Source organism: Pleurodeles waltl, chromosome 4_1, assembly GCF_031143425.1.
Source record: "Pleurodeles waltl isolate 20211129_DDA chromosome 4_1, aPleWal1.hap1.20221129, whole genome shotgun sequence".
Lineage (NCBI taxonomy): Eukaryota > Metazoa > Chordata > Amphibia > Caudata > Salamandridae > Pleurodeles > Pleurodeles waltl.
The window spans coordinates 938,005,724-938,030,428 of record NC_090442.1 but is presented as its reverse complement, the minus strand read 5'-3'; the positions used below and the strand labels follow the sequence as shown (position 1 = coordinate 938,030,428).

Here is a 24,705-nt window from a genome sequence, read left to right as displayed (position 1 = left end):
CAAACCTTCTCACAGACATCATTCACTGCCATCAGCTTCACTGCCACAGCTATGCTCTCAACTCCCAAGGCAACCTTAAGTTTCATGAGACCCCCAACAAATCTCTGACCGGTTCCAAAGGCATTTAGATCAGAAAAACATAGATGGGGCAAAAAAGCCTTTAACTAAACGGTTCAAAAACTGACATTCTCACCCTAAACCCTCAATATGTCCTCAGTTAAATGGATTGTCTATGCCCTCCTCCATACTTTGGTTGAATTATTCCTGTCAAAGAAATCTAGAAATCATCTGGGATTCTGCTGTGAGACTTAACTCACTGATCAAGGTGTAATTAAAGCCATACTTCTCCTCCCTATGAAACTACTCAAAAAAGACTTTCAAACAAACACAATCACCAGAAAACCACCCTTTAATAGGAGGCGCACTGCTTAAGTCTTGCCTTGACTACGACAATGCTATATGTGCTAGTCCCACAGCATCCCGGATCAAGAGACTACAAACATTTTAAAATGTAGATAGCTCCTCAAATTTGCACTCACAAAATATCAACCTGTGGCATCTCGACTAATAAGCCTTCTTTGGCTCCTAGTATAGTTAAGATTCAAATTCAAGATCCTCTCTCAGACTAACAAGTGCATTAAAGAATTTGTACAAATGTGCCTCTAAACCAATGTAAAAAACAAAAAAAATCACGAACAATCCTACTCTTTCCATTCTATAGAAATAAACCCCCAAGTCATATCAAGCCCTAGAAATAACAGAAGGGACAGGAGACTTGCAGTGCTGGCACTGTGCCTCCGGACTCTTCTCTCAGATATCCTCCATGCTACATCCCTCATGCTCTTCAGAAGCAAACTGAAAATACACATTTTCTAATCCTATGACTATTGCAGCTTTTATAATAGCTGTATACATACATTTCAATAATGCAGATCTTACAACTGAAAAAATATACAATTTCTCATTCTACTACTGTGAAATATTGTGTTAATATTTCCCTCCCTCTTTACACATTTGTAATTCTTGTAAAAACTGTGTATAGAGCTGTATTTCGTCTTAAGCAACCAAACCAAAACAATTAAGTTGTGCAGCCTGCACTATACAAATGAACATGTACACATAAAATATATATATAATCTATTTTTGATGGAGGTACTACAATTTATTTTTGCACATCCTCACAAATGCCTCCAATTCCACTCCCAAAATGTTACACTGTGATAGCATTTTCTGCAGTGTTTTAAGATGAAATATGACCATATTGATTAAAAAAAAAAAAAAAAAAAAAAAAAAAACTTTTAACACCCCTTCCTAACCTTTGGAGTGTAGACACTCAAATGGGTATTCAAAGATAATAGAAAATATGTAAAACACAATGCAAATTGTTATCCATACACGTTTTTCTAATTAGCAACATGATGAGTTGGGCCATTTCTGCAGGGTCAACCCTAACATTGTTGCCTTCACCCTCCTGTAATCTGAACTTATTTTTGTTGGCTTTTAGGACTCTGCACACTCTATTACTCCTAACAGTGCTAAAGTGCCTGTGCTCTTGCCTAAAGGATGGTAGATTTGGCTTATGCCCTATTTGCATAGTTATTGTACTTGTAAGTCCCTGTAAAGTAGCATTACCTGTTCCCATGACCTGAACATTAAATGTTGCTAGTGGGCCTACAGCACTGATTGTGCCACCCACTTAAATAGTCCTTTAAACGTCTCAGGTCTGCCACTGGAGCCTGCGTGCGCTGTTTTAAACAGCCATTTCAACCTGGCAAAGTAAACCTTTTGCCAGGCCCAAACCTTCCTTTTTTATACATACAAGTGTCAGGTCCCCATCACAGAAGAACACTGGCGGCATTGCTAGTCCAAAAAAATCACATTCACAGTCTCATGTGAGAGACAGTATGAATGCATTATACCCATGGGCAATCATCTGGTGGTCTAGAACAGTGGTTCCCAACCTGTGGTCCGGGGACACCTGGGGGTCCGCAAAGCCTCCTCAGGGGGTCGTGACTGCTTAGAAAATTAAATAATAATAACAGATTAGGTCCCAGCAGTCAGTGGAGGGGTTACCTGGATTCTAATAATTATTCAATGGGGGTCCCCGGGTTCCAGTAATGATAAAGTTGGGGTCCACAAAAGTCAAAAGGTTGGGAACCACTGGTCTAGAAGGATTACTGGGCCTTCGAATGCTGGTTGAGTAAGGAGGAACTGTTTAAGGTCTACTAAAAGCTATGCACATTGCATGAAAAATGTTTGCAGACATGATGTCCAAGAATTGTCCTTTTAAACCAATAATAACCGCTAGACCTTTAGTAGGACTTCAATCCCCATGATGCCTTGTGTTGCAGAATGTACAAGTGTCTAGTGGCCAGGTTGGGAGGGGCACAACCCCTTGTGTGCCGTGGACGAGACCACCTCGTCCTGCTATGGGCCCCCAGGTGGAGCGTTAGCGCTCCCCCCGATGGCCAGGCACCCCTCTCCCCTGGGCAGGGATAGAAGGGGAATTGCTTCCCCTTGCACCCCCGCCCCCCTGTGACACCCCTGTGGCATCTGATGACGTCAGCGTGCTTTTGCACGCTGAACTCATCAGAGGCCTTCCCCTCGGCACTGGAAGCTCAGCTTCCAGTGCCCGATCAAAGGAAAAATGCAAAGCATTTCTCCTCCGATCACGTGGTGGGGGCAGAGAAGCCTGAAAGGAGAGGAAAGGCCTTTTTTTTTTGTTATTTCAAATAGGGGGAGCGGCCCCTTGGGCAAGGGCCACTCCTCTGGGGGGCAATTTATTTCTTGGCATTTCTGCCCCCCCTGGGGAGGGGGGGCAGAAATCCACTAGACACCGGGGATAAAAAAAAATGTTGTTTACTTTAATTTTTTTATGTTTGGGGAGCGACCCCTTGGGCAAGGGCCGCTCTCGGGGGTGGGGGGTTTGTGAGCAAATCATTAGTAGGCACTAGAAACCACTAGACACCAGGGAATATATTTTTTTGTGGGCTATTTGAAGTAAGGGGAGCAGCCCCTTGGGCAAGGGTTGGTCCTCGGGGGGAAATTATTTCTAGGACATTTCTACCTCCCCCGTGGGCAGATCGGCTTAATATTATTAGGCCGATCTGCCCCGAGGGGGGGGCAGAAAACCACTAGACAAAAGGGATAATTTTATTTTGTTTACTTTTATTTTTTTATCTTTGGGGAGCGACCCCTTAGGCAAGGGTCGCTCCCAGGGGGGCAAATTATTATTAGGCCATTTCTGCCCCCTATAATTAGGCCGATCTGCCCCCGGGGGGGGGCAGAGACCACAAGACACCCAGGATTTTTTTTTTTTTATATACTAACGCATAAGGGGAGCGGCCCCTTTCGAAAGGCAGATCGGTCTAATATAAGCAGAAACCTCTAGACACCAGGGATATATATATTTCTTTTTATTTACTTTATGTTTTTATGTATGGGGAGCAACCCCTTAGACAAGGTTCACTCCCCTAGGGGGCAAATTGTATTTAGGCCATTTCTGCCCCCTTTGGGGGCAGATCAGCCTATTTTTGTTAGGCCAATCTGCCCCCAAAGGGGGCAGAAACCTCTAGATACCATGGATTGGTGTGTGTGTATGTGTGTGTTTTGTTTGCAGGGGGCAGCCCCTTGGGCAAGGGTCTCTCCCCATGGGGGCACATTACTGTTGACCATAACTGCCCCCCTTTGGGGCAGATTGGCCTATTTTTGAAGGCCCATCTGCCCCCAAGGGGGGCAGAAAGCCCAACAGAGACCAGGGAAGCCATACCCCCACCCCAAATAAATGGGGCCAAAGTTGTTCTGCCCACCAGTGTGCAGATTGGGCAACTACCCCCGATCCACACCCCGGGGCGACAGAAAGTCTACTAGATGCCAGGGAATAAAAAAAAATAAAGAAAATAGTGGGGTGGTGGTGGCTACCAACCAGTATGGGCCTAGTTATGCCCCCACCCAAATTGAAGAGGCTAACTTTCAGCTCTCCCCCACACACTAAAACATCTTATCCCATGGCAAGCAAGAGGACATTTGATTATTTTTGTTTTTTGTTTTAAAGTTGGGCCATGAGAGCTTGGTAACTCTCAAAATCGTCCCACTTGGAATGGTGAGGGCTGTACTTTTTTTTACTTTGGGACGCTGCCTTGTAGACTTAGACTTTGGGACGCTGCCATGTAGAAAAATCCACAAGACCTAGACACATCTGAAAACTAAACATCTAGTTGATTACAGGGTGGTGTGCATCACATGCACCCTCACCATTTCCTTACCCACAATGCCCTGCAAACATGCAACTTTGCTGGAAAGCACACATTTTTGTGATGGAACCTTCCGAAATCTGCAGTAATCCACAAAATTCCTACCACCCAGCATTGTCTCATCTATACCAATAAAATTTCTGCTGCACTTTTCAGCCTAAAAATGTAAAAACTGCCCTTTTGGACCCACTTTGGTTCCCCCTCAATTTCAACGTGTTTTTGGCTCTACCCTGTCACAAACACTTGGCCCACCTACACAAGTGTCCTGGTGCAGTGATCCCACGCAGAAATGTGGGAAAAAGTGTTTTTTTAGCCACATTTTGAGGTTTGCAAAGGATTCTGGGTAACAGAACCTGGTGAGAGCCCGACAAGTCACCCCATCTTGGATTCCCCTAGGTCTCTAGTTTTAAAAAATGCACAGGTTTGGTAGGTTTCCCTAGGTGGCGGCTGAGTTAGGCCAAAATCCACAGGTAGGCACTTTGCAAAAAACACCTCTGTTTTCTTTGAGAAAATGTGATGTGTCCACTTTGTGTTTTGGGGCATTTCCTGTTGCGGGCACTAGGCTTACCCACACAAGTGAGGTACCATTTTTATCGGGAGACTTGGGGGAACATAGAATAGCAAAACAAGTGTTTTTGCCCCTTGTCTTGCTCTACATTTTTTCCTTCCAAACATAAGACAGTGTGTAAAAAAGACGTCTATTTAAGAAATGCCCTGTAATTCACATGCTAGTATGGGCACCCCAGAATTCAGAGATGTGCAAATAACCACTGCTCCTCAACACTTATCTTGTGCCCATTTTGGAAATACAAAGGTTTTCTTGATACCTATTTTTGACTGTTTATATTTCAGCAAATTAATTGCTCATTTATTGGGTCAGGGTACCTAGGATTCTTGATGAACGTACAAGCCCTATATATCCCTGCAACCAGAATAGTCCAGCAGACGTAACGGTATATTGCTTTAAAAAATATGACATTGTAGGAAAAAGTTACAGAGTAAAACATAGAGAAAAATTGCTGTTTTTTTACCTCAATTTCAATATTTTTTTTATTTAAACCCTTGTAGGATCTACACAAATTACCCATTGCTGAATTTAGAATTTTGTCTACTTTTCAGAAATGTTTAGGTTTCTGGGATCCAGCATTGGTTTCACACCCATTTCTGTCACTGACTGGAAGGAGGCAGAAAGTACAAAACATCGTAAAAATGGGTATGTCCCAGTAAAATGCCAAAATTGTGTTGATAAATTGGATTTTCTGATTCAAGTCTGCCTGTTCCTGAAAGCTGGGAAGCTGGTGATTTTAGCACTGTAAACCCTTTGTTGATGCCAATTTCAGGGGAAAACCACAAGCCTTCTTCTGCAGCCCTTTTTTCCAAAGTTTTTTAAAAAAACGAAATTTTCACTGTGTTTTGGCTAATTTCTTGGTCTCCTACAGGGGAACCCTCAAAGTCTGGGTAACTCTAGAATGCCTAGGATGTTGGAAAAAAGGGACGCAAATTTGCGTGGGTAGCTTATGTGGGCAAAAAGTTATGAGGGCCTAAGAGAGAACTATTCCAAATAGGCAACAAAAGGCCTGGCACAGGAGGGGGAAAAGGCCTGGCGTGCGTAAGTGAAAGAGCAGCAGAGTTAGCGAGGACACGCTTGTGTCCAGTCTGTGGTCCGGTAAAGGTGCACTTGCACCAGAAACCTTGAAACTTAGTGCACAGCTCTCTTCCAGGGATTGATACTCTGCTTATGTGAAATCTTCAAGGTGGGAAGAGGTGCCATGAACAAACGTAGTCCTCACTCTGCAATCTGTTGAAAGATTAAAGCGGGTGGGCTATGCTAGCTTCAGTTATATTATTATGAACACTTGGTCAAGTTCAGTTACAGCGGGTGGGCTCCGCGAGTGACTCTTTATTATTGCTAGTTAGGTCTAACCCTATACTGTGCAATATTTTATGCTCATTGTCGGTGGGCTCCGTTGGTGCCCGGGTTTTGGTTAGCGAACTTCAGTGCAAAAATGATTGCAGAAACTCATGAGTGAATACCAGAGGAACATTGTTTATGATAAGTACTGGGAGTTCTATGGACAAAGCATGCATGTGCATTGTGGAAACAGACAGTTAATTTTATCTAATAATGATACAATGCTGAGATCTATTTGTATAGTTTGATAAGAATATGGTTAACTCGCCTAACAGGGGTAAAGACAACAGGTAATAAGAATTCCCCTGTGAAGAATAAGCTGCTGTTTAGCATGTTAATCATCAATCAGAGATTTGTAAAGCGCGGCTACTCACACGTGAGGGTCTCAAGGCACTGGGTGGGATGTTTGGGGTGGGGGGTGCTGAGGATCAGTTGAAGAGCTAGGACTTGAGGTCCTTCTTGAACCTTGATAGGGTGGATGATTGCGTAAGGTGGATGGGGAGGGTGTCCCAGGTCATGGCGGAGATGTGGGAAAAGGATCTTTCTCCGGCCGTGGTTTTCCGGATGTGGGGGACTTTGGCGAGGGCCTGGTCGGCAGAGCGGAGTTGTCTGGCGGGAGTGTAGAAGGAGAGTCTGTGGTTGAGGTAGGCTGGTCCGGTGTAATGTAGGGCCTTGCAGGCGTGGGTCAGGAGCTTGAAGGTGATTCTCTTGTCGATAGGCAGCCTTTGTAGGTTCCTCAGAATGGCAGAGGTGTGGTTGTGTTTTGGGGCGTTCTTGATGAGACGGGCGGAGGCGATCTGGATGCGTTGTAGTCTATTCCGGGTCTTGGTGGTTGTTCCGGCGTCGAGTGCATTGCTGTAGTCGAGGCAGCTGCAGACGAGGGCCTCAGTGACTGTCCTCCTCGCTTCGCTGGGGATCCACTTGTAGATTTTTTGAAGCATGCGCAGAGTGTGGAAGCAACCCGATGACACGACGCTCACCTGTCGGTTCATTGAGAGCGATGAGTCTAAGATGACACCGAGGTTGGGGGCGTGGTCGGTGGGGGTGTTTCCGAGGGCGGTGGGCCACCAGGACTCATTCCATGCAGAGGGCGTGGAGCCAAGGATGAGGACTTCTGTTTTGTCCGAGTTCAGTTTGAAGCAACTATCTTTCATCCAGGTGGCGACTATTGATTTCATTCCTTAGTAGAAATTGTTCTTGCCGGTGGTAGGGTTGTTGGTGAGGGAGACTATCAGTTTGGTGTCATCAGCGTAGGAGACGATGCTGAGTGCGTGGCTTCTGACAATGGCAGACAGTGGAGTCATGTAGAGGTTGAAGAGGGAGGGACTCAGTGAGGATCCTTGAGGGACGCCGCAGGTGATCTTGGTGGCTTCCGAGAGAAAGGGGGGGAAATTGGACCTTCTGTGTTCTGCAGGTGAGGAACGAGGAGAGCCAATGCAGTGCTGTGTCTCTGATGCTGGCGTCTTGGAGCCGAGTGCGTAGCGTATCATGTGAGACTGTGTTGAAGGCAGCAGAAAGGTCCAGAAAGATAAGGGCAACGGTCTTGCCTCGGTCGAGGAGGGTGGGGATGTCATCTGTGGCGGCGAGGAGGGCGGTCTTGGTGCTATACTTGGTTCTGAATCCTGACTAAGAGGGGTCCAGGATGTTGTTGGCTTCCAGGAGGGCGGTGAGTTGTTTGTTGACTACCTTCTTGATGACTCTGGCTGGAAAGGGGAGCAGGGAGATGGGCCGGTAGTTCTTGAGGTCTGTCGGGTCGGCAGTGGGTTTCTTCAGTAGAGGTTTGATCTTGGCGTGTTTCCAACTCTCTGGACATGTGGCAGTTTTGAAGGAGCAGTTGATGGTATGCCGGAGTTTGGGTGCAATGATGTCATTAGCTTTGTTGAAGATGTGGTGAGGGCAGGGGTTGGTGGGTGCTCCTGAGTGCATCCATGATGTTGCAGGTCTCATTGTCGGTGATGTTGTTCCAGCAGGGGAGGGCGGGGGGCGTGCTGCCATGATGTTGCAGGTCTCATTGTCGGTGATGTTGTTCCAGCAGGGGAGGGCGGGGGCGTGGTGACGATTCGGTCGACGGGCTGGTGATGAGAGTCGTGGGGGGCCCTGGGTGGTGAAGCTGTCGTAAATGTCTGCGATCTTGCGAAGGGAGTAGTTGGCGAGGATTTTGCAGAGTTCTTGCGATGGGGGGATGTCGGTGGAGTTGGAGTTGGGGTTGGTGAACTCTTTGATGATGGTGAAAAGTTCCTTGCTGTTTTTACTGATGCGTTGTTGCAGGGTGAGTAGGAGGTCCTAATGAGCTAGTGGTGATTTTTTACAGTGTTTATTAAGGTTTCGGGATTTGCGGAGGTCTTGTCGGTGTACCATTTCCTCTCTAGACGTCTGCAGACCTGCTTCGATTCTTTGAGTGCGGGGTTTGCTTTCTTGGCTGTGCCTCTGTAGGTGGGTGTCTTGAGGGGGTCGAGGGTGTTGGTGCAGTTTGTGATGCATTCGTGGAGGTTGTGTGTGGCAGTGTAGATGTCATCGGCTTGGGGGGGGGTTGCATTGAGGCTGGCAGTGAGCTAAGCTTCAGTGACCTTATTCCAATTTCTGCGGGGAAGTTGGGGAGCGTGGTGGCAACTGATGGGTTTGTTGAAGGTGAAATTAATGCAGTGGTGGTCGGTTCATTGGATTTCGGTAGTGTGCATGACAAAGACATGGTTGCTGGCGAAGTAAATGGGGCCCAGTGTGTGTCCCGCCGAGTGAGTGGGTGCGGTGAAGAGTTGCTTGAGTCCAAGGTTGGCGAGGTTTTCTATCAGGGTGGTGGAGTTGTTGTTGTTTGGATTTTCCAGGTGGAAGCTGAGGTCCCCCCGTAGGATGTAGTCCTTGGATGTAAGAGCGTGGGTGGTGGCTAGGTTATGTTATCTACTGTTAAATGAGCAGTCATATTTATTTGTCTAATTAATACCTTGCAGAGCCATAGCCTACAATGCCACTTTGTGTTTGTTCTTTTAGATGTTAATGAAAACTAAGAAATAGGATTCCACTGTGATTCCTTTTCATGTACAATACAGTAGAGTATGTTTGAATTGGAAGAATACTGCATCAAGACAAGAAGTTGTTAACCTTGTTTTCTTTCCGTCCAGGTTTCACTCCTAACTGTTCCCTTCCCATTCTCTTCTTGCCTCAATTGTCTGTGCTTTAATAGCAATCAGCAGTTGAGGTTATCAAGATGTGGACTAATTGAACATCACGTTGATTCTGAGGACTTTCCTCTTGCTGACAACGAGCCACCCCTAGGGTAGGCCACGGACAGCCCACTTGACTGGGTGCAATGCATTTAAAAAAGTAGGACATGTGCTTTTAAGGTTTACATGGCCTGGTAGTGAAAATCTCTTAAATCGTGCTTCACTGCTGCAAGGCCTACCTCTCCCAAAGGATAACATTGGAGTTACATTATTACATTTAATAAGCTGTAATTTCCACATGGGAACAGGTACCAGTTCATGTTTGGTATTTTTGGGATTGTAATGAAATATTCTCCCTTATGGTAAAGTCGGATTTTAAATGACAAATTTGAAAATGCCACTTTTCGAAGGTCAGCATTTCCTGCCCTAGCCATTTAGTGTCTGCAGTCTGTTTCTAGGTACATGACTGGAGGTAGCTGACAGCTGGGCTTTGTGTATTCCTCTTAGACAGCCACAGTCAGAGAGCTTAGATGTGCCTGGATAGGCCATCACTGGCAAGATGGGTGGGCAGACCTGGGCATAGCCCTACTTTCACTTGAATAGAATGTGTTCTGCCTCCACACAACGGGCTACATAACCCTTGTACTTAGTCTGGAGGCAGGGCAGAGGAAGCTGGAAGCCTGTGCACTTCAAAGACAAACCATTGAATGCTTCTCTCACTTCAAAGGAGGCATCAGTTATAAATATTGGATCTCAGACACCAACACGTCTGTATACTTTTGGACCTGTGGAGAATATGCCAGGAAGAAGGTCTGCTGTGCTGCTGAAAGGGCTACCATTCTGCTGGACCACTGCCTTGCTGCTCTCCTGCCTGATAAAAGGGATTGGCTCCTGCACCTGAACCCAGGACTCCCAAAGTGATTCCAATGACTAGTCTGCTAGCATCCTGTTAAGGGCCACAGGGACATAACAGGCTACTAACCAAGTGAACCTGCACCCAGATCCAGCTGGAGTAAGCCCTTTATCCCCAAGTGGTGCCCCTCAGATCTTGGACCCTTGGTGTGGCCTCAATGGAGCCAAATTGAAGTTTCTGGGCTCTTTGCAACTGCGAGCGGGCCCACGGATGCCAAAACCTTGTCACCGGCTCTGCCTGTCAAGGCGAAGTTCCGTCAACCCAATACTTCATGCTACAGCATTGACCATTCACAGGCAGCGCCATCACGAAGCTCTGGCCCAACCTCCTGTAACAAAACGAGATTTATACTACAGATTGTGATGCCTGGCCAGCTCTTTATGGTACATGGGCGACTGACTGTGATGCTTCTCTGCTCCTCTAAGCCCACTCCATTGTGAACAGGACTCTTTGTGCCCGACAGAGAAGGTAACTTTGCAGCAGGACTAACATGGTCCCTGTTTCCGACTGGCGCTTCATTGCAGTCGGCCTGAACTTGTGATTTTCTCACGGTCTTACATGACCAGAAAGTCTGTCATGACACTATGGGTTTTTTCGTGCACTTTTCACTTAAATCTTTAAATGTGCATTTCTCTAGGTTTACTGATTGGATTTTTGTAATTTCGGTATTGTTTAATTTGATCTATTTTTCTAAAGTGGGGTGGGATTTTTCTTGTGTTGTCTTTTCACTTTATCACAGTTTGAAGTGCTGCATGTATACTTTTACATACTTTCTCCAAGATAAGCCTGACTGCTCTGTGCCCAGCAACCAGAGGGCTGAGCACAGGTTAATTTGGTGTTTGTTTGTGCCTTACAAGGACTGTGGTTGCTGCTTGAGTAGGGTTTGACCCCCCCAACCAGTAACACAATTTTTCACAGCACCACAAGGATTCCCAAAAAAAACACTCTGACTTTGAGAATTTATATATTTTGAAACAACAGATGATGAGAAATAGGTGACTATTAATTTTTTGCACCTCAACTTTTCATATGAATAGGTACAAAGTCCTTCACTTTTTAAAGGAAAACAGCAAGCTAAGTAGATTGAATTTCTCCCTTGCTATGAAAGTTGCTTTGGAATAAAATAGACAACATTCCTGGCATTCGTGCTGTCCCATTCTGTTCAGATAAACATGTCACTTTCTGCAGTGGAGAACAATCTTTCATAGCTAAGGCTACATTGTTGTTGCCTACAATAGTTTAGCTGAGGAACAAAATAATTGGTCTTTATGTTCAAATCAGGAAATTATAGATTGCAAAGATATAAGACTCCAAAATGTAGACAGCCAAATACTAACTGTTAGAAATGGGGTCTTTGGTTGGCAGTCAGGTTACTCCCTGTCCACGCAAGGACCCTCACTCTAGTAAGGGTAAGTCACACAATCCAAATTATCCTGTGTCCACCCTCTGGTAGCTTGGCACTGAGCAGTCAGGCTTAACGTAGAAGGCAATGTGTAAAGTATTTGTGCAATAAATCATGCAATAACACAGTATAGCACCACACAAATACACCACACATGCCCTATATTTTTGATTCTACATTTCTACACTCTGCTATTTCAGTCCATTTACAGTCTTCAATTCGAGCAGAAACCCTGCTTTAAGTTAAACAGCAAAACCCAGCAAGCAGCTAAACGCAAAATTAATTTGAAAGTGACAGCAAAATGATGCGTTTCCTACCATATACTCAAAGGATACTCCCCAGTCTGAACTCTTATTTAGAACCGTATTGTACCAAAGTACTTCACCTTCTGGCCAAAGGAGCCGTCTCCAAAAAAAGGAATCCACTGCAATGGTCAGTCCTGTGATAGAAATAATGAATAGGATCAACAAACATTAATGATCTTAACTGAGAAAATGTCCATGGGACTGGCTAGATGAAGGGTAAAGGACAAGAGGTCAGAATTACAAAGTATGTTAACCACTGTAAATACTCAGATTTGGCATCTGCAGCTGTGAAAACGGTTTTTGCTATGTACTAATGCCATTTTAGGAGCCCCAAAAGGTTTTCTGACTCTTAAATGGGATTCCGAATAGTAACTGATCGCATAACTGGAAGGGGTGTGGTGTAGACAACCCTTCCAAATGCTAGATAGTTATCATGTGCATCAATATTTTGTGACCGAAATCCAACTGCAAAACATTGAAATTTTAGCTACACACAAGTTGGGGCAGTAACCCATTTGCAAAAAAGAAATGAGTTCCCCTTTGTCAATTAAAAAAGGTTTGTTGGGCAATAGACAGGGTTGGGCAATAGGCAGTGGTCCAGAAGACCACTGCCAACTCTCAAATAAAAAAAGGATAAACTTCTCTTTTTAAATGTAGGCCAGTCACAGATATGATGGTATTTCAACCCCAGGAAGCCTCGATCCCTGTCATGGCCTGCTGTTGAAAGTGAGTCATGATTTGCAATTTACATCATGAATATTAATGAGATAGTTTGGGTTGCAATCCGCTCCAAATCTGAATTTTCCAAACAAACTTATTTGTGCATAGGTTGTTCACATGGTTTGGAAAATGATTTACTAGTTGCAAAACTACCAGTCTCAAAATGCAACTAGTACTTTGCATGCAGTAAATAGTACATCTAGCCCTTAATCAATAATAAATAAAGGTAAACTGTCTGCAAAAATCTCTCCCTTTGGCAATTAAGTGTCTGGTGTTGGAAGTTTTGTAATCTTAGTTCAACCTCAACCAGCAACAACAGACAACATCCATTGTAAGACTCAACATAGCGGTAAGGAAGACCACAGCTCTGGAAATTACCTCATCCTTGCAGATCATAAAGTTCAGTTCAAAACACAGTGAGAAGCCAACAATATGGAATAAAACAACCTACAGTATATATGGCACTTTTATAGTTGCTAAAATGTTTAATGTCACAAGCATGGGTATTGACACAGATTTCCTTCATAACAATCATGTGGGCTAACTAACTTTGATAGTTATGTACAAGTAGTTACAACAAACCACAACTATAATTACACAGCATTTTATCTATTTGTTGTTTATTTCTGTGGATTGTGTCATCTCAACTGCGCAATATAGAAGAAATTGATTACCAGCTTTCCTTAGAAGAAGGGTGTTGTTGGGTGATGCCAGTAAGCAGGTTTACCACTCCTATTTTGTTAATGTACTCCCATTTTTCAGATGTGCAAAAATATAAAATGTCTCTCTAAACAAAGAATCATATATGGCACTTTGGCAATACTGATCCAATTAACCTCTCTTAACTTGATCTGTAGTATTTTTATTATGTTAGCTCGAAATATATTTATTAAGCACCAAACATATCACCCTCAACAACCATACTAAACATATTGGCTCGTTGCCTGTTTGTCAAAACAAATGTCTAAATCAGGACCACCCTGTGAACAGTTTTTCTAAAACACCTCAAGACATAACTTGCATTCTATTTTTCAACCAACTCTGAGCACTTCAGTGGAATTCCAATACAGTGAATGATTGTTGTGATCATTTAACAGACTGAACAATCGCCAATATTTCCTAACTAATAAACTGTTTAAAAAATGTTTGGGCTTGTGACATTCAAAATGTATTGTTTTTATGAAACTGGAAAAACGAGCACATAGGTTTGCCTACAGATTCTAAATATAATTTTGGACTGTAACTTATGTTTGTTTCATTGTTTTAAGCATATATATTCAGATGTTCCCACAGAACTACATGAAGTACTTCAGGGTACACCACTTGTGGAAACTATCGTCAAGGTAAATATACATAGAGAAGCATAATATTATTATTCTTAATTCACATCTGCTTCCCTTGATGATATATATTGTTGGAGTAAATGTGGAGTTAAAAATATGAAATCAGTGCTCCCGATGTATACCTACCTACTTTGACAACATAGTTATAAAGTCAACATTCTGAAAAATATGTTATTGCAGGTCAATTTAAAAAGCAACAACATACTGCTAGAAAACCGCCCTTTGCTCAAAGAGCCTTCAATGTCTAGTCTCCCTTTTCATAAAAAAAACTTCCCACCTGCGCTCTGTGACAGGTCCCTCAAGTCACCTCACTCTGTACTCATTTACAACCGCTCTACCTTTCATCCTCTCCCAAACCTCCATTGGTGCTGTCATTTTCATTTGAAAGCATTAAGAATAACTCTCTAGATCTTTAGGTACAGCCATCATAACAGACTCACTTTGGGAAAAGACACCCTAATCTCTCAGACTTGAGGCTCCCTGGTTCTTTTCTATGTGCTCCCCTCCAGGATAAAGCCCCCAGTGTAAAAACAAATAAATAAATAAATATATTTGAGCGGCTCTGTTTATACCCATTATGTGACATCACCATGTTTTGGGAGAGGATCCCGTCAGCTCGTCAGCATGCACTCTTCACAGTGATCAATTGCACACCAGTTACTCCTTAGCGCGAACCACTGCCAAGAGCTGCTCATGCAGCTGTCATCAAGTAATGGTAAGGATCAAGTGGCCATAATCAGCAGACTAAATTCACGCCTCCTCCATGGTCTCCACCACACACTCCATCTGCTGCCACACCATGCCAGTGCAGGAAGGAGCACAGCATATACCTCTAGTGCAGAGGTTAGTTTACCATCATCACCGCCTTGTTTGGAGCTCCTGCTGTTGCAGGAGAAGGGAAGGGTAGTGATCTCGAGTATTTGGGTTTTGTGTTTGGATGCTCCATAATAGGCAATCCCTGGGTGAGTAGCCACTTCCTCCACCTGCGACACTGCCATGCCATTCTCCCAAGTAGCCCGCAGCCTCTCACCAGAGTCACAGAAAGTAATCTGCACTAGAGCTCCAGAGATCAACGGTATCTCAGAGCCCACCTGCCTCCTCTATACCCTGTGCTGTCACCTAAAAACTCTGGGATGAAATTATTTGAATCCAATTTATGGCAAAGCCAATTTACAACTGCCCTGGTGAAACTTGCAAGCTTCTACGGGGTATCACGATTTGTATGTGCTCCTGTAGGGTGGTGTCTGTTTTCATCACTGGTGAGTCACACTAACTGGCAGAAACCCCCAGACATAAAAATATCAGACTGGTGACTTTTCTATAGGTGCCAATCACTTGTACAGATCTACATACTTCTATTGCAAGTGTATCTACTTGTCAAAATGTACAAACCTTTTGCTCAATCATTTTGTGCTTGTTTCAATTGAGAGGGTAGCTAATTGTATTTCCTTTCCTCATCATACATCGATATACCACTTATCTGTCAGTGCAAACCTACCACAATCCAAAAAGCATGGGAATGGGAAGGATATTTAGAATAAACCAGCAAGACAAATTCTTAGGAAGTGTTAGAAGCATATTCACTGCCACGGTGGAGCACACTAACAGGGTCTTATATGCTATTGTGGCCTTGCCTTCAGCATAATCGTAAACTTTTATTTACATACAGGTGACTGAATGTTGGTATTATACCCACTCTCTTAGAAAAACCACTAAAGGTACGGAGTGTGATTAGATGCCAGTATCTACCTTCATATAAAACATTCTACTGCAACATTGATTCACACATGTATTAGCTGATGAGTGAGGGGTGGGACCGGGGACAGAAAGTACTTTGAAAGAAGTAATTTATTTTATAAACTAGGCAGGGCTTTCATCCATGTACTTGTTAAGCTTTCTGAATGTCAGGATTATTCACTATTTCTTCAATAGACAAATATCCTTGGCTTCTCAAAAGGTATGACTCAGACAAAACAAGAAGGTTAGCTTATCAAGTCTGTACACTAGACAAAATGTATTGCAGGGCAAACTGGTGATTTGTGCTAACCAGACTTGAGAAAACATTATGAAATAAACATGGCCAACAATTAATACATTTAAATCAAACTCATAAAATTACTTAATGAAAAGTGACATACTCTGTGATCAACTTACCTAGACACAGGATGCCAGCTGGAATGGCGTGGCAGAAGAGCTCATAGATTGTTATTTGTTTGTAGAGGAGCATGGCCAGCAGCATAAGTCCTAACAAAATGCACAATTCGGATCTGAAAACAATGATTGCCAATGCAGACAGCCAGATAAATAGACCAGGACTCTGCTTCAGCCATGCTCTGAATGCCAGCAAAACTGGAAGGAGAAATAATAGAGCCACATTTGCGGTTAGCCTGTTGTGGTGTCACTCATTTCACAGTTTCTGGGATCAAACCCCTATCAGGGTTCATGAATAACACAGAAGACTTGCCGATGTATTACACTGCGGGTTGCTTCAGCCGATTTCATCTCTATGTCTCACACCATAAACAGGGCTTCTGTCCTACAGGCACTCTTTTCAGGAGGACTTATTAATTATGGAATTTCTCAAGCAAAAATCCGTCCCTGTCAACACTTCTTGTGTTGCTTTAGGCCCAGTACCGGGCACTGAAAACTGAGCATGTTCTGAGATGTTCTGCATGGGCGTTGGTCTGTCTTATGTCTTTACACTGTTCATCACAGTCGGGACTGGTTCTAGGCAAGGAAATGATAGACAGTCGCCCAAGTCATTAACCCCACCTGCCGTGGAGTGATGGTGGGGCGGGGCAGTGGTAAATTGCAACTTGAAGAATTAGCAGCAAGGAGGACAATAAGGGTAATTTTGCATGCATATGTATAAAGCACTGTGCTGACCATCGTTACATCAGAAATGCATCTATTATTACAGAGGAGTTCTCTTAGGAATGATCTGCATTACTATCTTTAAATTAATCATAACACCAGAGGGGGGTGGCGTAGCAAAGGATGTTTCTGGTTTCCACAAATATAAAAGTTCTCCACATATGGAAAAACATTTATTTACCATTTATATGATACTTTAAATCAGGCACCGGGCAAAAGGATTCCTACATATTTAAGTCCAACATTCATGTCTTGTAGTTTTTTCTTATCAGTGCCGGTCTTAGGATATATAGAGCCCTGTGGAGATTATACTGTAAGGGCCCCCCATGGCACAAGTCAAATTGTTTTTCATTGCTAATAATTTTATTTTAGTGGATTGTTAACAACTATAACAAGTGAAAATTAACTATACAAGTGCATTTGTAATAGAATAATATATAACACTTCGTCTTCACAAAAAGGGAAACCTTAGTGAGTTCCACTGAGGAGTCTATGGTACATTGAAAACACATTAGAAAGATAGCAAGACCTGAACTACGGTGCTCTGCAGCAGAGGACGGGTCGATCCTACACCACATTTGATAGCTTGCGCTCCTAATCTAAGGTGGAAAACAGACGACCACTCACAGCCTATGCTTTAAAATGTGCGACATCCCAGCCTACAAGTTAAAACAACAAGATCTGCGTCATCCCTGACGCATGTTAAAACAAGTTGCATGAACTTCTCATGCTGTAGATAATGAGGAAATGAAATGTACTTACTGGATATTAGTAAATTGAGAAATGCTTTTATAAATCGCTCTACCCCCTTGGCAAGGTGCCACACTCAATGTACCGTGCACACGGCTGCTTTTTTTCCTGCTATGAACATTTGAAAACTCACACAGGAGGCCGCCACCCTTCCTGCGGTGCAGCAGATTACTACAATGACATTACACACAGCGCAGGTTCTGACAGTAATCCATGGAGGCCCTTACATTACCTGCTACTGTTCTGCGATCTTGGAACTAGCAGTGACATAGTCAGTGTTTACAGAAACCATAAAAAGCCTTCCACTTTCTGTGGGACATGTCAGTTTACAGGCCTTCTGAGGTGCACACACTCCCTTCCGCCTCTTTGCCCCATTGTTCTTGTGTTGCCTCAACAGCTGACAGTGCCCAGCTCTTCTTCAGCTGAGAGCGCTAGCCGACAAGAGCGCCGGTGCTGAGGGGTAGGAACTCTGACGTCGATGATAAATTTCTGTGAAATTTTTGGAAACATTTTTGGGCCCCCCTGAGTTGCAGGCCCTTTGCAACCGCATGGTTCGCACATCCCTAAGGCCGGCACTGGTCCTATCAAGTGCTACCTGGTTCAAGTCTTAAAATTAGTGTTATATTCCCTTAACATGTGATCCTGTGGTGCTCCATTGTTTCTTTCAATGAAGGTAGCCTCAGGAGCAGGTTTCTAAGGATCATAGGCACTGTACACTCTCCTTGGGGTCTACGTTGTTCCCTCTTAAGGGAAGTCTATGTTTTTTGCTTAGTTTCTACATATTTAATGAACTCACCAAGACTGAAGCATGATGATAAAACATTCTCTAAACACACTTTCTGATACCTCTTTTGCTTTTTGTTAGCAGGCAAATAGTTCACAAGTGAATTGAAAGCTAGTTTTTCTCTAGCCATTCAACCTCCCAGTTCACCTTGAGTATGAAAAGCACCAAAATATTGGAATTCTAAATATTCCCCTTTTTATCTGCAGCTATGCTTGCCATTGCTTTCTCAAGAAATCTGCCACAGCATCCTTTTCAGCAAGACCTTTTTCTGCATCTGTATTTCTCAGTTCAAATTCCTGCAACTTCTCTACATGGTTGCTATAGATGACTAAGCATCATTGTGTTTGTTGTTTATTGCTTTAATGTCTTTTTCCTGTTTATTCATACTAATAACTGATAAAAGTTGCATAACAGACATGTGGAATGAATAATATCAGCTGGTGAATAAATAAATAGCATTTTTCCTACTGAAGGGTACTCGAGCCTGCCTAGCTGAGTAACTATGGAAATGTGGGCGAAAAGGGGTGTTGACTCTTTGGTAGCTTTTAAAGTTGATTTCTTACTCAGAAAAAAAGGGCACATGGGACTTACCAGAGAAGGTTATTATTACCAAAAGGCATTTTAGAAAAAGATAAAAAGTAGATCTTTGTTTTTACATTTCAACGCTTATGATACCTATGATTTCAGATTTAACTGCGCACTTGTCTTTGCAAAGATCCAAATTCTTTGTGGAACAATTACTCTACATAGCTTTCCCTCCTCTACCTCACTCTCAAAACATCTCCAGGGCATTGAGAACTCCAAAAACTCAGTGCTTAATTGTTTGGGTTTTTTCTTCCATTTCCAGATCACTGCAGATATTAATGGTCTGGCAACGTAACTGTAAGAGCTTCTTCATAGGCAGAATATTCACTTTAAATGCGTGGGCTTAACTGCCCAATAGTCTCAGAGCCCAAATCCTGCCATGCCCACCTACACTTGCCACCCTATATCCTGAAACGAACCTCCACCAAGGGAAAACATACTACTGTGGTTCCGTTCTACCGACCTCTCTTTTGTGTGTGCTGGGACCGAAGTAGCGGCTTTTTATGTACATTTGTTCCTGTCAGCAGACAGACGTCAGCCCTTACCAGCAGCTTGAATTGTAGGAACTGCCATTTTACCCTTGTTTCTAAACGTGCATTATCGTATCTTTGGAAATATGTACTAATTGTACATCGCAGTGCTATAATAATAGGCCAAAGTGAAAGCTCAGACCTATCTCATGCTGTACGGTAGTGCAACCTAAAAGTTTGCTTAGTGAGTCAAAGTGGCTTCTAATCAAGCAGCAAGGAGGCTTTCACAAAAAACATGCATTTGCACAACTCCTATGTATACCTTAATGTATGGGTGAAAATGATTCGTAAACTTCTACAAGGGTTAGCAAGTGCATGATAAACTATCATGGTAAATTCTCAAGAGCAGGCTACCATGTAATCACTTATTCAGTTTGAAGCCTCCTGCATGTACTTCAGAGAGAGCCATCAGTGCCAGCAATGCCGTTCAAACCCTGCACATTTCTCTCCAACATTACCTGTCATCTCTCAACCTTAGGATCTGTTGGAACAGTGACATTTCCATTTGCTCACCTGCTGACTATTCACCTATAACTTTGCACCATAGGTCATACACCGGGATGGGCAAATATCAAGGCACCTCTTGGTTAGGAGGAGACTCGAAGGTGTCATTCAATAATACATGTGTTTTTAAGTTCGGGCATCAGTGTAACTCTAACGCACATTGCTCTGTGATTCAGCTGATCATATTAGCCATCGCCCTATACATGAAGCCAACTACACTCTCCAAGATAGTTGTTTAACACAAATGAGCAAATCATGTGCCTTTCTAAAACCACATCTCAGGCAGCTTCCTAGAACAATGTGGCAGATCTCGTATTGGATAGTTGTAAGGTAGTATTGATAGCAATACTTAAAATGAGGTAGGCAAAATCGAAAATGTCCCAATGCATTTTTTGGTATAGATCAATATCCTATTTCATTTGTTATCCAACATTGGCAAGTCATCGTTTCTCCCCCACGTAGACTTGTCAGTTCTTGTCATGGGCGGTCTCCGTACAGCGTCACATAAATAGGAACGACAACAGGTGTCCACTTTGTGTCAGCGATGAGTTCCACAATTGGTTCCGGGGCTCTATCTGAGAACCCATATTGTGTGCTGTGTGCCACACTTGACATTCTAGTATGCAGTAAGAAATGTCCTACACCTATTGCCAATTGTACCCTAACTACTTCAAAAGCTTGAAGCATGCCACCCTCATATTTATCGCCCACCCATAACATCCATTGTCGGTCCAGCCAGCTATTCTGGCATACATATGGAATTTGCTAAATTTTCACAGCCCCCATAGTACAGCTTGACACAAAAAAGGGAGTTCTTCTTGTAACCTTTTTGAACACCCTGCCCCATATTTGTGCCATCAGGGAGATCAATTAATGAGCTGTCCGACCCATCATCACTGGAAAAGAACAGTCTACAAAGCTCTCCTAGCCAGGGGCGCTCCTCCATTTGGGCGGGGCCACGGGGTAACGAGGAGTGAGAGTGAGGTCTCAGCACTCCCCCTCATAACACATGTGTGTTTGGTCGGCCGTCCCGGGCCGGCCAAACACACATGTGCACAGGGCTCTCTGCAGCCCAGCAACCATCTGGCTGGGTGATCAGAGCCAGTCCTGGTGCTGCTCTAAGCAGCGTCAGGATTGGCTGCAGGGCAGGCTGGGGGCCTGTGCCTGCAGCATCCAGTGACGAAGGAGGGGAGTGGTGGCGGTGAGGGAATTTATTTAATTAAATAAATGTTTATTCACCCCGCGCAGCACCCCGCCCCTTCCGCGCCCTGCAAGCCGCTACTGCTCCTAGCCACTTTTACACTGTAGGCAAGACCTGACATCACGTAAATGTTATGAGTGCATTCCAGAAATATAGAATTATCAAACTGCACTTGAAAATAAGGGCCAACAATTTTACTTGTGTTTAACTGTATATAGGGAACCAGGGACGATGAAGAAATCATCACAAATCATTGCATTGGCAGAACGAGTTTCTAATTTTTTGTTTGAATTTACAATAGTCCTTCTCGAAATGGGTAATAGAAACAGAAAGATCACAAAAAATAAGTTGCATAATACTCACCTAGTGGAAGTGCAAAGACATTTGGAAGCGTTCGAGTGCAGTAAAACATCACATGAAATTGAGAGGCGGTTATCAGGCAGAACAGTGTTGATACTGTTGACCCAAACATCAGTCGAACTTGTTTCTGTAGCTTCCAGAGTGCATAAATGACAGTGAGTCCTAGGATTCCTCTAGCTTTTGAGGGATAAAGAGGATAGAATGACATAAAAAGATATATACAATTGTACCACACAAAAACAATTATCATGCTATATGATGGCAGGATGCAATGTTTTATGTACATAGACATTTTGTGCAAAAACAAAAAAATCTTATTTTGTGGGCAAATACAGGAAAAAGTATGTTTCTCCTTTGTTAAGCTCGGCATTGCCACTTATTTTCACATTTAACTTTTTTTTTATTTTTTTATCAGGGATCAGAAAAATCTAATGTGGAATTAGCGGTCATGATTATAGATGTGATTCATTTTATCTATTACATTAACATAAAACTCAAAGAATTTAAACAACTCAATTGAAACAAATGTGTCAATCAGGGAGTGTACAGACAAACAGATACAGTATAACTAGCAGGCTGATCGCAAGAAAATATGCCTTTAAAGTGCTTAAAATTAGTTTTGTCTCAAAGGTTAAGCAATTTGCATCTTTGTTTATCACACTATTTCGAGTGGAATACAGGAGTAGCGGAGAGGCTCTGATCGTGAATCTTGTTGATTTTTGCTGCCTCTGCATTATCAGTGGTCCCAGTAAATCGGAGGACAGGAAAATAACAGAGATTACAAGTTTTGGACCATAACAGGATGGCGGTTCCGTGCTTATTGGACCTGGCCGTCTCTGCAGGGTCACCACAAACTCAGAGGTGGCTTCCACGATGCCACCCCAGTTTGGACCCAGCAACATGCAAATCAGCCTTAACCCTGTTCCCTATGGGAACAGTTCAGCCTGAACTGCCAAACTAGGTCCAAACTGGGGTGGGGTGGTAGGCAACAAAACGATAGATTAAACTCAGATCTTTGTAACTGGGGGTGAATGTTTGCATTGTTCTGCATTCCGTCCATCATCTGTTCTTTTGGCTTTTGTCGCCCTAAATGGGAAGGGCATGCCCAGACATGGGTCCCATGCTCACTGCACCACTGGATTCAAGTTTACATGGCTGATGAGGGGTTATACACTGAAACTTGTCCCAATATGCTTGTTTTCAGTCCAGGGAGGACCTGGCATGGCAGTTCTGGCTGGACTGTTCCAATGGGGAACAGGGACAAGATTGATTTGCATATAGCTGGTCCAAACTGGGGTGGCGTGGTGGACAAAAAAAGAAATATGGATTAAACCTGGATTTTTGTGACTGGGGGTGAATGTTTGCATTGTTCAGCATTCCGTCCCTCATCTGTTCTTTTTTGCTTCTGCATAGATTGTAAATCAGCGATGTCTGACCTGTGGGTGTTGCAGCTGTTTGGAAAAGAACCAGTAGCACTGCCTGACCTATATTACCTTATTAGTATGATAAAACATCCACACAATGTTTCGTGAAAGTGTGGGGTGTAGACTAGGTAGTTGCTTGCATATGTCAGCTTATGTAATGTTTCCTAGGAAAGCCATGGATGCTCCTCTCCTAGTAGAGCATGCACTAGTAGGTGTAGATAGAGAGAGTTTGTTTGGCTTTAGCGCAACATGTTTAAATACACTTAACTATCCATCTGGCAATACCCAATTTGGATATAGGCTTTCTTTTTTGATCTGGTGAAAAAGCAACACATAGTTGCTTTGGGTTTCTAAAAGTTGTAGTTCTAATAATGTAGAACATAAGGGCTCCTTTGACATCCAATATGTGGACAGCTCTCTCCACAACCAATTCTGGCTGAGGGAATAAATGGCAACTCAATTGATTGATTAAGGTGGAAGTCAGAGACAACTTTTGGTAAGAATTTAAGGATGGTGCAGAGGACTACCCCATCTCTGTAGAGCTAGAAGAAAGGTTCATCCAAGGTTAATGCCTGAAGCTCACTAACATGTCTAAGTCAGGTAATAACAATTAAAAATGCCCCCCTCCAAGAGACATATTGAAGGGGGCAGGAATGCAGGGGCTCGAAGGAGGGTCCATGAGTCGTGTAAGAACATGTTTCCATGAAGGTGCAGGTGGAACTCGTGATAGAATTAGTCTCTTCTTCCATGAAGGCTCCTATTTTGAATAAATACATGTGTTACCTATTTTATACATAGGTAGCTAATATGGTGAAATATAGTCTTATGGAGGGGAATGCTAGCCCATTAGAGTTGTAAACAAAGCAGGTGAAGTTTGGGCATTTTGCGTTTTATACAATTGCGAAGAGATCTATTTTAGCGAACCCCCCCATCTGTTAAAGAATGAAAGGAGGACTTGGGGGTGGGGTTCCAACTTGTGGACTTTTTACTGCATTCTGCTGAGGTGGTCTGCAAAATTGTATGTTCCCAGAAGGTATTCCTTTAACAGGTGAATGTTGCGATGTAGAGGCCATCTCCAAATTGTTTGAGATAGGTGAGATAATTGTAGAGAACGTGTGCCTCCCCCTCCCGTTTTTGTAAATATTACATGGCTATCATATTATCCGTCAAGACTAGGACAACCTTGCCAATTAGAGGTGAACAGCTTAAAGCTCTAGGTAGCTGGTGTGGAGACCCTGGTGTTTGGTGTCTCAGAGACCCTGTATTGTGAGGTCTTACAAGTCTGCACCCCATCCTGTGAGGGATGCATCCATGGTGACAGGGATTTAGGGTTAAGGAAAGGCTGTTCTTGTAGTAGTTTGTTGGTGTTCCATCACTGTAGACAGTGATGAGTGCGGCAGTCTATCAAAGCTAGATAGTCTAACTGACCCTGTGACTGAGACCAACATCTAGCTAGGCATTACTGTAACGTACGCATGTAAAGTTGTGCATGGGGTACTATGACAATGCAGGAGGCCATCATACCGAGGAGACGCACAAGTGTCTTCACTGTGAGTTTGTCTGAAATTGAGGTAATAATGTTTCAACACTGTATAGCCTGTATATATGGTTGAACCTGCAGAGGTTCAAGGTGAGATTTTGTGATATTGATGGTGAACCCTAAGCAATCTATTGTAAGCTGAGTGTG

General features: G+C 43.3%; 1 protein-coding gene across 2 annotated transcripts in view; it reads right to left on the bottom strand.

The window, feature by feature from the left end:
* The window catches only part of ALG12 (ALG12 alpha-1,6-mannosyltransferase), an 88,917-nt gene that overhangs the window by 22,043 nt on the left and 42,169 nt on the right, over positions 1-24,705 (bottom strand). For both annotated transcript variants that reach the window (XM_069229707.1, XM_069229709.1), the window contains exons 4-6: positions 21,598-21,771; positions 16,161-16,355; positions 11,974-12,077 (exon numbers count right to left, since the gene is read on the bottom strand). In XM_069229707.1, the coding sequence (XP_069085808.1) occupies positions 11,974-12,077; positions 16,161-16,355; positions 21,598-21,771 (473 nt within the window). The remainder of the gene's footprint in view (positions 1-11,973; positions 12,078-16,160; positions 16,356-21,597; positions 21,772-24,705) is intronic.